The 15,597-nt window shown below is 56.2% G+C and overlaps 3 protein-coding genes across 3 annotated transcripts in view; all 3 read right to left on the bottom strand.

Moving 5' to 3' along the window:
- The window catches only part of LOC135819339 (E3 ubiquitin-protein ligase TRIM45-like), a 139,600-nt gene that overhangs the window by 72,229 nt on the left and 51,774 nt on the right, over positions 1-15,597 (bottom strand). The gene's annotated exons all lie outside the window — the stretch shown is intronic.
- Positions 1-15,597, bottom strand: part of LOC135819338 (leucine-rich repeat serine/threonine-protein kinase 1-like) — a 73,297-nt gene that overhangs the window by 53,779 nt on the left and 3,921 nt on the right. The window contains exons 2-9 of the mRNA XM_065332528.1: positions 6,728-7,703; positions 5,749-6,055; positions 4,846-5,168; positions 3,526-3,813; positions 2,926-3,035; positions 2,181-2,284; positions 1,403-1,588; positions 157-321 (exon numbers count right to left, since the gene is read on the bottom strand). Coding sequence (XP_065188600.1) covers positions 157-321; positions 1,403-1,588; positions 2,181-2,284; positions 2,926-3,035; positions 3,526-3,813; positions 4,846-5,168; positions 5,749-6,055; positions 6,728-7,703 — 2,459 coding nt within the window. The remainder of the gene's footprint in view (positions 1-156; positions 322-1,402; positions 1,589-2,180; positions 2,285-2,925; positions 3,036-3,525; positions 3,814-4,845; positions 5,169-5,748; positions 6,056-6,727; positions 7,704-15,597) is intronic.
- On the bottom strand, positions 8,337-15,485 carry LOC135819008 (mucin-2-like; the record flags this gene model as incomplete). Its single annotated transcript, XM_065332160.1, is given in 2 exon segments — positions 8,337-12,624; positions 12,627-15,485. Coding segments are annotated over 2 exon segments (7,029 nt in total), but the record flags the coding sequence as incomplete, so codon positions are not given.

Below are 15,597 nucleotides of genomic sequence, written 5' to 3'. Positions count from 1 at the left end.
CACACACACACACACACACACACACACACACCAACATACCTGCACACACCAACAGGCACACATCACGTACCATGTAGACGGCTGTCTCAAGTGAAACACGCAAATCAGCAAATGCACTGTACATGCACCCACAGATTCTCTCTTATAGCAACGTACCTGAATATTGACAAGCCATGTTTTGAGACTGGCAACACCCGTCTCCCCGCTGGTCAGCTTCCATACAGCCAGGTAGAGAGTGTTACTGGACAGGAAGCACTGGTGAGTGGCGTAGTAGTCCACCTGTCCCGCCATGTCCCACGTACTCAGCACAATGGGACTGCTCTGCAATAGAGTGCCACCGCCACCACCCAAGCACAGCGACGACAACAGTGGGATAGACAGACAAGCACAGCGACGACAACAGCGAGATAGACAGACAAGCACAGCAACGATAACAGTGGGATAGACAGGCAAGCACAGCGACGATAACAGTGGGATAGACAGACAAGCACAGCATTGCGGTGTCAATTTGCAGTATCTCACGGGTCTCTTAGGCTTAGACAGATTGTACAATGCAGCATCATCACTGCTACCGGGTCTTAGGCTAAGACAGATTGTACAATGCAGCATCATCACTGCTACCGGGTTTTCCGGAGCATATGACGCACGTTAAACACTCGTACATTGTAATTCGCCCCAAAAAATCGGTGCGGCGCCTACGACCATGGTCAAACAAACCGTGGCATACAGGCTAGATGTATGTATTCCGTGACAAAAATTCTGGGTGCGGCTTATACTCCAGTGCAGCTTCTACTCTGATAAAATTACGGTAATCGGGCCCGAACCAGGCTCTAAAGATTTGATCACCAGTGGAATCTCTAACCTGACCCCCTCCCACCCCCCCCCCCCCCCCCCCCCCCTATCCAGACACCTCCCCCAACTGGGCGGGCGTGCACCGTTTAGGTAGAACCTGTGGTCAAATCTTAGAAATCTTGCCTTTTGAGGCGGTCAACTGACCAGCACACCATCCACAAAAAAAGTCCAAAGCAATCATGTAATGAGAATGGAGCACCTCCTCTGTAGCCTCGTCATGATATGAATGTTATCCCTGAAGACACACAGCCCTCTTGGGTGAAAATTCGGAAAGTAGTTGAAGTGTTTGGAGGGATTTGGAGAGGTTTTTCTTCTTCTTCTTCTTCTTCTTCTAATCATGCCCTATTTCTATTTTGAATGCTTACGAATGGTATCATTTTTAGTTTAGTGAGCCAATTTGACAAGACCGATGTGTCAATTTTATCATGGCTGTACTGCATTTCCGAAATACAGATGATTATGAAATATGGAAACCCTTTCGGCCCCAAGGTGCCCTGGGAAGAGCAGTTAGTTCTACTGTACCAGTATGACAAATCGGTTTTCCCCTTACATCATCGGACGAGGTGGTCGATGTAGACAGTGATACTCTTCTGAATAAGCTGGGGCCCTTGGAAGGCTGCTGGGCTGGTGCAGAAGACTTGAGTTCCCAGTTGTCCACCTTGACGCCGACTGTCGATACATTGCTGGGTAGCGGCTCACCACGCAGTCGAGCAAGTAGCGAAGTCTTGCCACGGGCCTGCCACGGACACAGGACACAGGACATGCAAGCATCCGAAAGCTTAGCCCGGTGCAGAGAACTGAAAACCGCACCAACACACAAACAATGCCGCTCCGTATCTACACACATGCAGGAGCTCGACTTGACAGTGAGCATAATATTCGCGGGATCCGCGTTGGCATCACTTGAATGTTCAGAAACATACAAGCTATAGCCTTCGCATCCGCAGGCCACCACTATGCCTGTTCACCTTAGTGGCGAATGAGGTGAGCATGCACTTCATAATCCCGCACTGCTTACTTACGAGCCATACATTCCTACATACACTCGTACATTCCTGTCGGTATGAATAGAAGAGATTGATGAAACACGGCTAAAAGAGGCATTGCATCTGCAGCATTATGGTTACTGGAAACAGACGTACTGTTTCCACCCGGCGTAATGTTTCAGGTGCAATGCCTATTTCGGTTTGAAAAGGACGTGTTCAGAGGGAATTTTGAATCATGAAGGGAACAAATATTAGCGCTACTAGTAATTGTTTTCATCAGGAATCACACCTGCATGGCCGACAAGCCAATGTGCATGGTGAGTGTGGTGTTAGCCATCGTACCTCTAGCCCGACCACCATCAGCTTGATTCGATTGTAGGGCTCGCTCTGACGCAGCGTGGCCCTGAGGTAGGCCAGTGCACGGCGTGTGTTGCCACTCGGAGAACCTGCAATAACACGCCAGCAGTGATATCTCGTTGCTCAGCAAACACCTGTTCCCAGGGTTGTGACCAAACGACTACATTGCTATCTTATTCCTCCACTTCCTCACCTTCAACCTTCTCAGTCTTACTCCGCTACCTTATTGGCCAGTGGCCATCTTAAGAATTTTTTAGCACATAATTATTATATTCTCATGGTGGCCATCAGTTGCCGGAGTAGACAGAAGAATGAAGAAGGTGAAGTACAGTAAAAGGAAGAGGTAACAAGTTCTAACAACATACCTGACAGGTGCAAATTGGTTGGAGGGCAGGAGTTGGGACATTAATTAATTATGCTATGGGTGCACTCATCACACGGCTGGATGGCAGTCCGGGTATTCATGGATAGCTGGTAGGGTGCGAGCAAGTAGCCTGCTCAGAACTCAACAATACTCAGCAATACCCAGCACATGGCTGGCTGAAGTTAATGATCGCTGACATAAGATGTCCTGGTGGTGACAGGCATTTTCTTCTCCAGACTTTTCCCCTTTACATTCCCTCAACTAGTGGTGTATATGACATAAGATGTGTGTATGCAATGGACATATACACCACATGTATTGTGTGAGGCTCAGGGACAGTGCATACTAGACTCCACCAGTACTGACCTGGAAGTAGCTCACGTGGCACGTTGGTGATGCTGAGGCCGCGGATGCCAATCTGGAAGCAGTTCCTCAGATTGCCCAGGCTCGGCAGAAAGAACGTCAAGTCGGGATTGCTGTGAAGGCGTGTGTAGATTTGCATACATGGGCACACACGCACGCACACACACACACACACACACGCACGCACACACACATACACACACACACACACACACACACACACATGCACATGCACACACACACACACACACACACACACACACACACACACACACACGCACGCACGCACGCACACACACATGCAACACACACACACGATTCAGACACTGGACATGCTGTAGCGTTAGAGAACAGTCTATTCTTCAGGTATGGCAACTGGCATCATGTGTTAAACCGTGCCGTGTACGCCAGGCAAAGCACCGTGCCGTGTACGCCAGGCAAAGCATCCCCAACAACATATACATGTAAAACAGAGTACATGTACCCTAATCTGATTTACGGTAGCCTTAGTGGATGTCACTCTAGCTCGTACATGCTAAACATGGGACGCATCCCCGCTGATTTGAGCCCTGAGTACACTGGTAAATGACCCCACCGACTCACTGGCTTAAATCAAGGTGTACCAATGACAGCAGTTGACAGATACTGGGCGGGATGTTCTCCAGCTTGTTGTGGTCCAGCCGCAGGTAGGCAAGCGACGTGGCAAACCGCTGAACCGGGAACTGGATCTCGTCAAACTTGCCGCTCTCAAACTCGGTGCTCCCTTCGTTCCTGGTGCCGGACACGCTCAGCCAACCTTGCTCGGAGCTAGAGTTTGACCGGTCCAGCGGCGACGAAGTCTTTGATTTGTTCTTGAGCTGATGCATAGCTGAACTCTTGTATAGCATATACCTAGAGGATAGTAGACACAGTGGAAGTCAAACAAACACAGAAGGAGGCAAAAAAAACGCACACAAACACAGAAGGAGTAAAAAAAAACGCACACAAACACAGAAGGAGTCAAAAAACGCACACAAACACAGAAGGAGTCAAACTGAGAACACAGCAAGAGCCAAACAAGCACAGAAGGAGTCGAACTGAGAACACAGCAAGAGCCAAGCAAAAACAGAACGAGTCGAACAAACACAGAACGAGTCAAACGAACACAGCGTGCGTTGCTACTACAGCCAAGCATGCTGTTACTTCAAGTACACACTGTACTACGATACACATGTCGTCAACGATTGGGACAAGCTGTTCCGTTCAGCAACATGTAAAACGAAGAGCTACAAATGCAGCCGCATGTACAACACACAGATAACTGAACACCATAGACAAGTGGTCTTTCTATACAGTCAGTCCTCAGACCCAGGTGCATGGTCCTTGCAGATAGTCAAAGCAACCTTTCTACATGGGTTTGAACCTGTCTGTAGGCATGGTCTGGAGCCTGACACGTCAAGTCTCTGTATACAGGTGGTCTCTGCACACAGGTGGTCTCTGAATACAGGTGGTCTCTGCATACAGGTGATCTCTGCATACGGGTGGTCTCTGCATACGGGTGGTCTCTGCATACAGGTGGTCTCTCCAGGCAGGTGGTCTCTAAAGACAGGTGGTCCCTAAAAACAAGTGGTCTCTTAGTTGCGCGAAGGCTAAAACACGAATGGTAAGCGCAGGTGTTAGTTTGTTGTACAGTGGTAATAGCTGTTTGTGCTGGATGAAAACTTAACAAACTCTGCAAGTTACGTCACGTTATCAAATCACCTTGGACACTTTCCCCGCGATTCCGTCACTTTTCATCGGTAATCTGAACGCGCCCCGCGGTGAGGAGTAGCTAGGCAAAACTAGTCAAAGAGTGTACAAGCCCTGGTAATGACCACAGCGCAAACAGCACTGAGGTCACAACCCTATTGTGTAGTCGTTGTTCCTCAACAAATCCCGGCTTACCGATCATCCTCGTCGATCCCATCGTCCGTGTCATCCATGACAATGACCTCCGTGTTTGACACCAGGCAGTTGTTAGAGAGATCTAGCTTGGTGAGACTGCACTGCCAGAAATACGGCGGGGGCAGGGTGGACAGGCGGTTGTGAGACAGGTCCAGCACGCTGAGGTGAGGTATGGCGCATGCCGACAGCGGCACGAACTTCAGGCAGTTCTTGGACAGGTTGAGCAACTCCAGCACCTGAAACGACGCCGGGCACTCCGCTCTGGTGAAGTTTCCAGTCGGGGCAAAGTCTTCAAGGCGATTGCTAAACGCTATCAGGCGTTTCTGCAGTCAAACACCAGAGAATAGGGTGAGCCATGATGTCAAGTTGAATATGGGGAAAGGACCAAGCATTTGTGGGCATCAATCCAGTACAACAAACAGATCACTAGCCACGTGCTCCTCATTGCCACTGTCATGCATGCAGGGGCATCGGAACCGGTGTGGCGAGTGTGCGGCCTTCCCCGCCGAAAACGGAATTCTGAAAGACCTTCCCATGCCTTTTGCACGCCAAAAAAAGGTAAATTCTATTCCATGCACATATGCGTCTGCATAAAAGCATACGTTACGGTGGATTGCTCACTACACAAGCGGCCAGGACACTAGTGACCTGCACTCTGTCAAACAGGGAGTACTAAAAAAAGTGCTCTAGAAGACGCCCCGCCGAATGCAGCAGCGTACACCGGTTACAGTTGTACAGGTGAAGGTTTCCGCTTAGATTTTCACATTCCGCGTGACCCACCATCCGTTAAAGGCTACACGTTTCAATAGAATAGTGTTCCAAACCATTTAGCTAGGAATTTTTTTTAATCCAAACGTTCGAAATTTCACACAACCCGGAGCAGTTGGGCTCTCTATCTCTTACAAAGCAATTCGTCTTCCACTTTGCCGGTAGCGTCTTGATCTCGTTCTTTGCGACGTTGAGTTCGGTGAGCATGGGCAACTGGTTCAACGGACACAGGCACTGCGAGAGCTTGTTTGCGGACACGTCCACGACAGCCAGCGGAGCATTAGAGACCAGACTGGCACACTCGGAGTGGTCATCGCCGGCGGCGCCACACAGTGACGACAGCGAGTTCTGCGACAGCGTGAGCGTGGTCAGTTTGGGTAGCTGGAAGATGGACGGCGAGAGCGACGTGATGGCATTGCTGGCAGCATTGATGGATGTCAGGCTGGACAAAGGGTGGACACAGACATTGAACAACAATACAATGCAGCCATGCAGAAGTATTATACACAGTTATCATACAGAACAACCACACACACACAGCCAAGCATACGACCAAGCATGCAATGCCACCCATCAGTGCCAAAATACAGAGCTGACCATGCAGAGCCAAGCATACATAACCACCCATGCAGAACCACCCACACAGAACCACCCATACGGAACCACCCATACAGAACCAACCATACAGAGCTACCCATACAGACGCTACCACACTGAATAGCCAAGTACAGCAAGGCTCTGACAAAACTGTGCCTTTGCACGGCACTGACGGCTGATGCTGGCATCCAAGGGCCTGCCAGCTCTATCACATCAACTTCCTCACCCGGCTAAAGTTATCCTACAATCAAACACCTTCCAGGCGGCAAGGCTGCTATTCAGCGCATCCAAGACATTATACCCATACTGGCCATAGAGAGCTTATTCAGTCAGGTTCTCAGGAATCAGTGTCAGCCGTCAGTATTGTGCCAAGTGTGGCACGCTCTGCCCTCACAGTAACATGGCAATAAATTGGTGGACAACCACTCACAAAAAGTATTTTGGTCCATTCATTTCATTTCAATATAAACTCCTGGCTCCACATCTGAGTTCATAGCACAATAAGCTGACAGCTTACCTGTCGTGGCGATCTGGAACGGTTAACGTGACCAAGCAGTTATAGGACACATTGACGGAAGTAAGTGACGGCAGCTCACTGAACACCTGCGGTGGCAGATGAGAAATCTTGTTGTCAGCAATATTCAACTGCACCAGGGTAGCGGCGGCGTGCGAGATCCATGGTAGCTTCATCTCCACCAGGCCAAGGTTGTCCCAGGCAGCCTGAATTGGGCCGCCTGACAACGCACCGTCTGGTTCATCAACGGGCGCAGGCAGTTCATCCCCGTCTTGGGCCTCCGTCAGCCGTCCGGCCAGGCACTTTTTCAGTGCCTCCTGACATGCTACATCGTGCTGAACATCAGCTGAAAAAGACAGGCCACGGGAAAGTAGAAAGAGTGCCAGCTGATGCTGAGCATTGAGCAGGCAAGTCTCCAGCAAATCCCGTCCGATGCGAACAGTTGTCAAGTTGAGCTCCCCGTCGAACAGGAACTCGTCTTGCGCATCCCTGCTCCACGACAGGTCCTCTCCCTTGCTCATTAGGTAGCGCACGGTGTCCGTCTGGCCGCAAGCACAGGCTATCACAAGCGGAGTAATGCCTGCAGAAGATGGTGGCAGTGTGGCGGTGTTCTCCATCAGCTCGATGACGGCGTCTCGTTTCCCCGCAGCACACGCCACTAGAACGGGGTTTACTGGGTCCGGGATGCTCTGCCGTTGCAGGTCACGGCACACGGATTTAAGCAGGCTGGAGGAATGGGCGTTTGAGTGCAGCACCGAGATGCACATTGCCAGTGCCAGCGTGACGGGCTGCATCGTGTCCGTGTGTCGCCTGATGAAGTAGTCAACGATAGTGTGATAGCCATGCTTGGCTGCCAGGGTGAGGCACTGCTCGATGCGACACCTGGCCAGCAGAGCATTGGACACTGAGAGCAAGTGCTGTGACTCCGGGGAGTCGGCCACTGTCCGGTCATCGATAGCCTTCAGTGCAATCACCAACTCTGCAAAGAAAAACATACGGTGCGAAGAAGTAAAATTCTTAACTAGAAACACCGGCAATCGCAGAGATGAAGCCAACAGAGGCAGTGGTGGCAACAGCAGAGGTGGTTAGAGCAGTGGTGATAGCGGTAGCAGCGGCGGTGGTGGTGGTGGCAGCAGCAGCAAGGTTGGTGGGAGCAGTGGTGATGCCAGCAACGGTGGAAGCAGCAGCAGCGATTGTGGTGGTGGTAGCAGTTGCAGCATGGGTGATGGGAGCAGCAGCGGTGTTAGCAGCAGCAGTGGTAGCAGCAGCAGTGGTAGCAGCAGCAGCAGTGGTAGCAGGAGCAGTGGTAGCAGCAGCAGTGGTAGCAGCGGCAGTGGCAGCAGCAGTGCTAGCAGCAGCAGTGGTAGCAGGAGCAGTGTTAGCAGCGGCGGTGTTAGCAGCGGCGGTGTTAGCAGCAGCAGTAGTAGCAGCAGCAGTGGTAGCAGCAGCGGTAGTAGCAGCAGCGGTGTTAGCAGCAGCAGTGTAAGCAGCAGCAGTGGTAGCAGCATCAGTGGTAGCAGCAGCAGTGGTAGCAGCAGCAGTGGTATCAGCAGCAGTGGCAGCCGCAGCAATGGCAGCAGCGGCGGTGGTAGCAGCAGCGGTGGTAGCAACAGCGGTGGTAGCAGCAGCAGTGGTAGCAGCAGTGGTAGCCGCAGCAGTGGTAGCAGTAGCAGTGGTAGAGGCACCAGTGGTAGCAGCAGCAGTGGTAGAAAGCAGCGGTGGTAGCAGCATCAATGGTAGCAGCAGCAGAGGTAGCACCAGCGGTGGTTGCAGCAGCAGTGGTAGCACCAGTGGTAGCAGCAGCGGTGGTAGCAGCAGCAGTGGTAGCAGCAGCAGTGGCAGCAGCAGCGGTGGTAGCAGCAGCGATAGTAGCAGCGGTGGTAGCAGTAGCAATGGTAGCAGCGGTGGCAGCAGCAGCTGTGGCAGCAGCAGCGGTGGCAGCAGCAGTGGTACCAGCAGCAGTGGTAGCAGCAGCGGTGGTAGCAGCAGCAGTGGTAGCAGCAACAGTAGTAGTAGCCGCAGCGGTGGTGGCAGCAACAGTGGTAGCAGCCGCAGTGGTAGCAGCAGCGGTGGTAGCAGCAGCGTTGGTGGGAACAACGACGGTGATAGCAACGGCGGTGGTGGGAGCAACGGTGGTGGGAGCAACGGTCGTTGAGCAACCGTAGTGGGAGCAACGGCGGTGGTTGGAACAACGGTGGTGGGAGCAACGGTGGTGGGAACAACGGTGGTTTGAGCAACGGCGGTGGTGGGAGCAACGGTGGTGGGAGCAACGGTGGTGGGAGCAACGGTGGTGGAAGCAACGACGGTGGGAGCAACGTTGGTGGGAACAACGGTAGTGGGAGCAACGGCGGTGGTGGGAGCAACGGTGGTGGGAGCAACGGTGGTGGGAGCAACGGTGGTGGAAGAAACGGTAGTGGGAGCAACGGTGGTGGGAGCAACGATAGTGGGAGCAACGGTGGTGGGAGCAACGGTAGTGGAAGCAACGGTGGTGGGAGCAACGGTGGTGGGAGCAACGGTGGTGGGAGCAACGGCGGTAATGGGAGCAACGGCGGTAATGGGAGCAACGGTGGTTGGAGCAACGGCGATGAGAGCAACGGTGGTCGCAGCAACGGTGGTGGGAGCAATGGCGGCGGTGGGAGCAACGATAGTGGGAGCAACGGTAGTTGGAGCAACATCAGTGGGAGCAACGGCGGTGGGAGCAACGGTGGTCGTGGGAGCAATGGCGGTAGTGGGAGCAATGGTGATGGGAGCAACGAAGGTGGGAGCAACGGTGGTTTCAGCAACGGTTGTGCGGGCAACGGTAGTGGGAGCAACAGTGGTAGCCCCAGCGGTGGTAGCCGCAGCGGTGGTGGCAGCAGCAGCAGTGATAGCAGCAGCGATGGTAGCAGCAGCTGTGGTAGCAGCAGCAGTGGTAGCAGCAGCGGTGGTAGCAGCAGCGGTGGTAGCAGCAGCAGTGGTAGCCGCAGCGGTGGTGGCAGCAACAGTGGTAGCAGCAGCAGTGGTAGCAGCAGCGGTGGTAGCAGCGGCGTTGGTGGGAGCAACGATGGTGAGAGCAACGGCGGTGGTGGGAGCAACGGTGGTGGGAGCGGGGGTGGTGGGAGCAACGGTGGTGGAAGCAACGGTGGTTTGAGCAACGGTAGTGGGAGCAACGGCGGTGGTGGGAACAACGGTGGTGGAAGCAACGGCGGTGGGAACAACGGTGGTTTGAGCAAAGGTGGTGGGAGCAACGGCGGTGGTGGGAGCAACGGTAGTGGGAGCAACGGTAGTGGGAGCAAAGGTGGTGGGAGCAACGGCGGTGGTGGGAGCAACGGCGGTGGGAACAATGGTGGTGGGAGCAACGGTGGTGGTGGGAGCAATGGCGGTAGTGGGAGCAATGGTGATGGGAGCAACGTAGGTGCTTTCAGGACCGGTTGTGGGAACAACGGTAGTGGGAGCAACGGCGGTGGTGGGAGCAACGGTGGTGGGAGCAATGGTGGTTGGAGCAGCGATGTAGGGAGCAACAGCGCTGGAAGCAACGGCGGTGGCAGCAACGGTGGTGGGAGCAACGGTGGTGGGAAGAACGGTAGTGTTAGCAACGGCGGTGGGAGCAACGAAGGTGGGACAGCAACGGTGGTGGGAGCAACGGTGGTGGGAAGAACGGTAGTGTGAGCAACGGCAGTGGGACCAACTAAGGTGGGAACAATGGCGGTGGTGGGAGCAATGGAAGTGGGAGCAACGGTGGTGGGAGCAATGGTAGTGGGGGCAACGGTGGTGGGAGCAACGATCGTGGTAGCAGCAGCGGTGGTAGCAGCAGCGGTGTTAGCAGCAGCAGTGTAAGCAGCAGCGGTGGTAGCAGCAGCAGTGGTAGCAGCAGCAGTGGTAGCCGCAGCAGTGGTAGCAGCAGCAGTGGTAGCAGCAGCAGTGGTAGCAGCAGCAGTGGTTGCAGCAGCAATGGTAGCAGCAGAGGTAGCAGCAGCGGTGGCAGAAGCATCAATGGTAGCAGCAGCAGTGGTAGCAGCAGCAGTGGTTGCAGCAGCAATGGTAGCAGCAGTGGTAGCAGCAGCGGTGGTAGCAGCAGCAGTGGTAGCAGCATCAGTGGTAGCAGCAGCGGTGGTAGCAGCAGCAGTGGTAGCAGCAGCGGTGGTAGCAGCAGCGGTGGTTTGCAGCAGCGGTGGTAGCAGCGGTGGTAGCAGTAGCAATGGTAGCAGCGGTGGCAGCAGCAGCTGTGGCAGCAGCAGCGGTGGCAGCAGCAGTGGTAGCAGCAGCAGTGGTAGCATCAGGGGTGGTAGCAGCAGCAGTGGTAGCTGCAGCGGTGGTAGTAGCAGCAGTGTAGCCGCAGCGGTGGTAGCCGCAGCGGTGGTGGCAGCAGCAGCAGTGGTAGCAGCAGCGGTGGTAGCAGCTGCAGTGGTAGCAGCAGCAGTGGTAGCCGCATCGGTGGTGGCAGCAACAGTGGTAGCAGCAGCAGTGGTAGCAGCAGCGGTGGTAGCAGCAGCGTTGGTGGGAGCAGCAGTGGTAGCAGCAGCGGTGGTAGCAGCAGCGTTGGTAGCAGCAGCGTTGGTGGGAGCAACGGCGGTGGTGGGAGCAACGGTGGTGGGAGCAAGGGTGGTGGGAGCAACGGTGGTGGGAGCAACGGTGGTATGAGCAACGGTAGTGGGAGCAAAGGTAGTGGGAGCAACGGCGGTGGTGGGAACAACGGTGGTGGGAGCAACGGTGGTGGGAGCAACGGTGGTGGGAGCAACGGCAATGGGAACAACGTTGGTAGGAACAACGGTAGTGGGAGCAACGGCGGTGGGAGCAACGGCGGTGGGAGCCACGGTGGTGGGAGCAACGGTGGTTGGAGCAACGGCGGTGATGGGAGCAACGGTGGTGGGAGCAACGATGGTGGGAGCAATGATGGTGAGAGCAACGGTTGTGGGAGGAAAGGCGGTGGGAGCAACAGCGGTGGTGGGAGCAACAGCAGTGGGAACAACGGCGGTGGGAGCAACGGCGGTGGTGGGAGCAATGGCGGTAGTGGGAACAATGGTGATGAGAGCAACGTGGGTGGGAGCAACGGTGGTTTCAGCAACGGTTGTGGGAACAACGGTAGTGGGAGCAACGGCGGTGGTGGGAGCAACGGTGGTGGGAGTAATGGTGGTTGGAGCAGCGATGTAGGGAGCAGCAGCGCTGGAAGCAACGGCGGTGGCAGCAATTTTGCTGGGAGCAACGGTGGTGGGAAGAACAGTAGTGTGAGCAACTGCGGTGGGAACAATGGCGGTGATGGGAGCAATGGTAGTGGGAGCAACGGTTGTGGTAGCAACGGCAGTGGGAGCAACGGTGGTGGGAGCAACGGTGGTGGGAGCAACGGAGGTGGTGGCGGCAACGGTGGTTGGAGGCTCCGAACGATGGCGGTCGTGGAAGCAACGGCGATGGGAGCAACGGTGGTTGGAGCAACGGCGGTGCTGGGAGCAACGGCGATGAGAGCAACGGTGGTGGCAGCAACGGCGGTGGGAGCAACGATGGTGGGAGCAATGATGGTGAGAGCAACGGTTGTGGGAGCAAAGGCGGTGGGAGCAACAGCGGTGGTGGGAGCAACAGCAGTGAGAACAACGGCGGTGGGAGCAACGGCGGTGGTGGGAGCAATGGCGGTAGTGGGAACAATGGTGATGAGAGCAACGTGGGTGGGAGCATCGGTGGTTTAAGCAACGGTTGTGGGAACAACGGTAGTGGGAGCAACGGCGGTGGTGGGAGCAACGGTGGTGGGAGTAATGGTGGTTGGAGCAGCGATGTAGGGAGCAGCAGCGCAGGAAGCAACGGCGGTGGCAGCAACGGTGGTGGGAGCAACGGTGGTGGGAAGAACAGTAGTGTGAGCAACTGCGGTGGGAACAATGGCGGTGATGGGAGCAATGGTAGTGGGAGCAACGGTGGTGGTAGCAACGGCAGTGGGAGCAACGGTGGTGGGAGCAACGGTGGTGGTAGCAGCAGCGGTGGTAGCAGCAGCGGTGTTAGCAGGAGCAGTGTAAGCAGCAGCGGTGGTAGCAGCAGCAGCAGTGGTAGCAGCAGCAGTGGTAGCAGCAACAGTGGTAGCAGCAGCAGTTATAGCAGTAGCAGTGGTAGCAGCAGCGGTGGTAGCAGCAGTGGTAGCAGCAGCAGTGGTAGCAGCAGCGGTGGTAGCAGCAGCGGTGGTAGCAGCAGAAGTGGTAGCAGCTGCGGTGGAAGCAGCAGCCATGGTAGAAGCAGGAGTGGAAGCAGCTGTGGTGGTAGCAGCAGCAGTGGTAGTAGCAGCGGTGGTGGGAGCAATGGTGGTGGTGGGAGGAACGGTGGTGGGAGTAAAGGTGGTTGGAGCAATGGCGGTGGAAGCAACAGCAGTGGGAGCAACGGCGGTGCGAACAACGGTGGTGGCAGCAGCGGTGGTGGTAGGAACAACGGTAGTGGGAGCAACGGCAGTGGTGGGAGCAACGATGGTGGGAGCAAAGGCGGTGGGAGCAACGCCGGTGGTGGGAGCAACGGTTGTGGGAGCAACGGTGGTGGGAGCAACGGTGGTGGGAGCAACGGCGGTGATGGGAGCAACGGCGATGAGAGTAACGGTGGTTGCAGCAACGATGGTGGGAGCAACGGTGGCGGGAGCAACGGCGGTGGGAGCAACGGTAGTGGGAACAACGGCGCTGGTGGGAGCAATGGCGGTGGTAGGAATGGTGGTGGGAGCAACGGCTGTGGGAGCAACGGTGGTTTGAGCAACCGTAGTGGTAGCAGTAGTGGTGGTAGCAGCAGCGGTGTTAGCAGCAGTGGTAGCAACAGCGGTTGTAGAAGCAGCAGTGGTAGCAGCAGCAGTGGTAGCAGCAGCGGTGGTAGCAGGAGCAGAAGTAGCAGCAGCAGTGATAGCAGCAGCAGTGATAGCAGCAGCGGTGGTAGCAGCAGCGGTGGTAGCAGCAGCGGTGGTAGCAGCAGCGGTGGTAGCAGCAACATTGGTAGCAGCACCGGTGGTAGCAGCAGTAGTGCTAGCAGCAGCGGTGGTGGTAGAAGCAACGGTGGTAGCAGCTGCGCAGGTAGCAGGAGCAGAGGTAGCAGCAGCGCAGGTAGCAGCAGCAGTGGTAGAAGCAGCAGTGGTAGCAGCAGAGGTGGTAGCAGCAGCGGTGGCAGCAGCAGCTATGGTAGCAGCGTGGGTGGCAGAAGCACCAGTGGCAACAGCAGCGGTGTTGGCAGCAGGAACAGGGGAAACAACAGCGATGGTGGCAGCAGCAGCAATGGTGGTGGGAGAAACGGTAAGCGGGAGGAACGGAGGTGGTTGCAAAAACGGTGGTGGGAGGAAAAGTGGTAGGAGGAACGGTGGTGGAAGAAACGGTGGCGGGAGCAACGGTGGTGGGAGCAATGGTGGTGGGTGCACCGGCGGTGGGAGCAACGCTGATGGTGGTGGCAAACGTGGCGGGACCAACGGTAGTGGGAGCAACGGCAGTGGGAGCAACGGTGGTGGCAGCAACGGTGGTGGGAGCAATGCCGGTGGTGGGAAAAACGGCGGCGGTGGGAACAACGATGGTGGGGGCAACGGTGGTTTGAGCAACGGTAGTGGAAGCAACGGCGGTATTGGGAGCAACGGTGGTGCGAGCAACGGGGGTGGGAGCAACAGCCATGGTAGGAGCAGCAAGGGTGGTGGGGGCAGCGGTGATGGCAGTAGCGATGGAAGCAGCGGCATCAGGAGCAGTGGCAGCAGCGGTGGTAGCAGCAGCAGTGGTAGCAGCAGCGGTGGTAGCAGCAGCAGCGGTTGTAGCAGCAGCGGTGGTAGCAGCAGCAGCGGTTGTAGCAGCAGCGGTGGTAGGAGCAGCAGTGGTAGCAGCAGCGGTGGTAGCAGGAGCAGTGGTTGCAGCAGCAGTGGTAGCAGCAGCGGTGGTAGCAGCAGCGGTGGTAGCAGCAGCAGTGGTAGCAGCAGCGGTGGTAGCAGTAGCGGTGGTAGCAGCAGCAGTGGTAGCAGCAGCAGTGGTAGCAGCAGCAGTGGTAGCAGCAGCAGTGGTAGCAGTAGCGGTGGTAGCAGCAGCAGTGGTAGCGGCAGCAGTGGTAGCAGCAGCAGTGGTAGCAGCAGCGGTGGTAGCAGCAGCTGTTTTGGCAGCAGGAACGGGGCAACATCAGCGGTGGTGGCGGTAGCAGCAGTAGCATCAACGGCGTTGGGAGCAACGGTGGTGGGAGCGACGGTGGCGGGAACAACAGTAGTGGGAGCAACGGTGGTGGGAGCAACATGTGGGAGCGACGGTGGTAGGAGCAACGGTAGTGGGAGCAACGGCGGTGGTGAGAGCAATGGTGGTGGGAGCAACAGCGGTGGGAGCGAAGGCGGTGCGAATAACGGTGGTGGGAGCAACGGCGGTGGGAGCAATGGTAGTGGGAGCAACGGCGGTGGTGGGAGCAACGAAAGTGGGCGCAACGGCGGTGGTGGGAGCAACGGCGGTGGTGGGAGCAACGGCGGTGGTGGGAGCAACGACAGTGGTGGAAACAACAGTGGTGGGAACAACGGTGGTGGGAACAACGGTGGTGGGAGCAACGGTGGTTTGAGCAACGGTAGTGGAAGCAACGGCGGTAGTGGGAGCAACGGTGGTGGGAGCAACGGGGTGGGAGCAACAGCCGTGGTAGCAGCAGCAAGGGTGGTGGGGGCAGCGGTGATTGCAGGAGCGGTGGAAGCAGCGGCAGCAGCATGGGTGGTGGGAGGAGCAGTGGTGGGAGCAGCAGCGGTGGTAGCAACGGTGGTGGTGTAGTGATGGTGGTGGGAGTAACGGTGATGGTGGTAGCAGCGGCGGTGGCAGCAGCAGCGGTGGTAGCAGCAGCAGTGGTATCAGCAGCAGTGGTAGCAGCAGCAGTGGTAGCAGCAGCAGTGGTAGCAGCAGCAGTGGTAGCAGCAGCGCTGGTAGCAGCAGCGGTGGTAGCAGCAGGGGTAA

This window comes from Sycon ciliatum, chromosome 6 (assembly GCF_964019385.1).
Source record: "Sycon ciliatum chromosome 6, ocSycCili1.1, whole genome shotgun sequence".
In the NCBI taxonomy this organism is placed as follows: Eukaryota; Metazoa; Porifera; class Calcarea; order Leucosolenida; family Sycettidae; genus Sycon; species Sycon ciliatum.
Note: the sequence above shows the minus strand (reverse complement) of the source record. Positions and strands in the feature narration are given on the sequence as shown.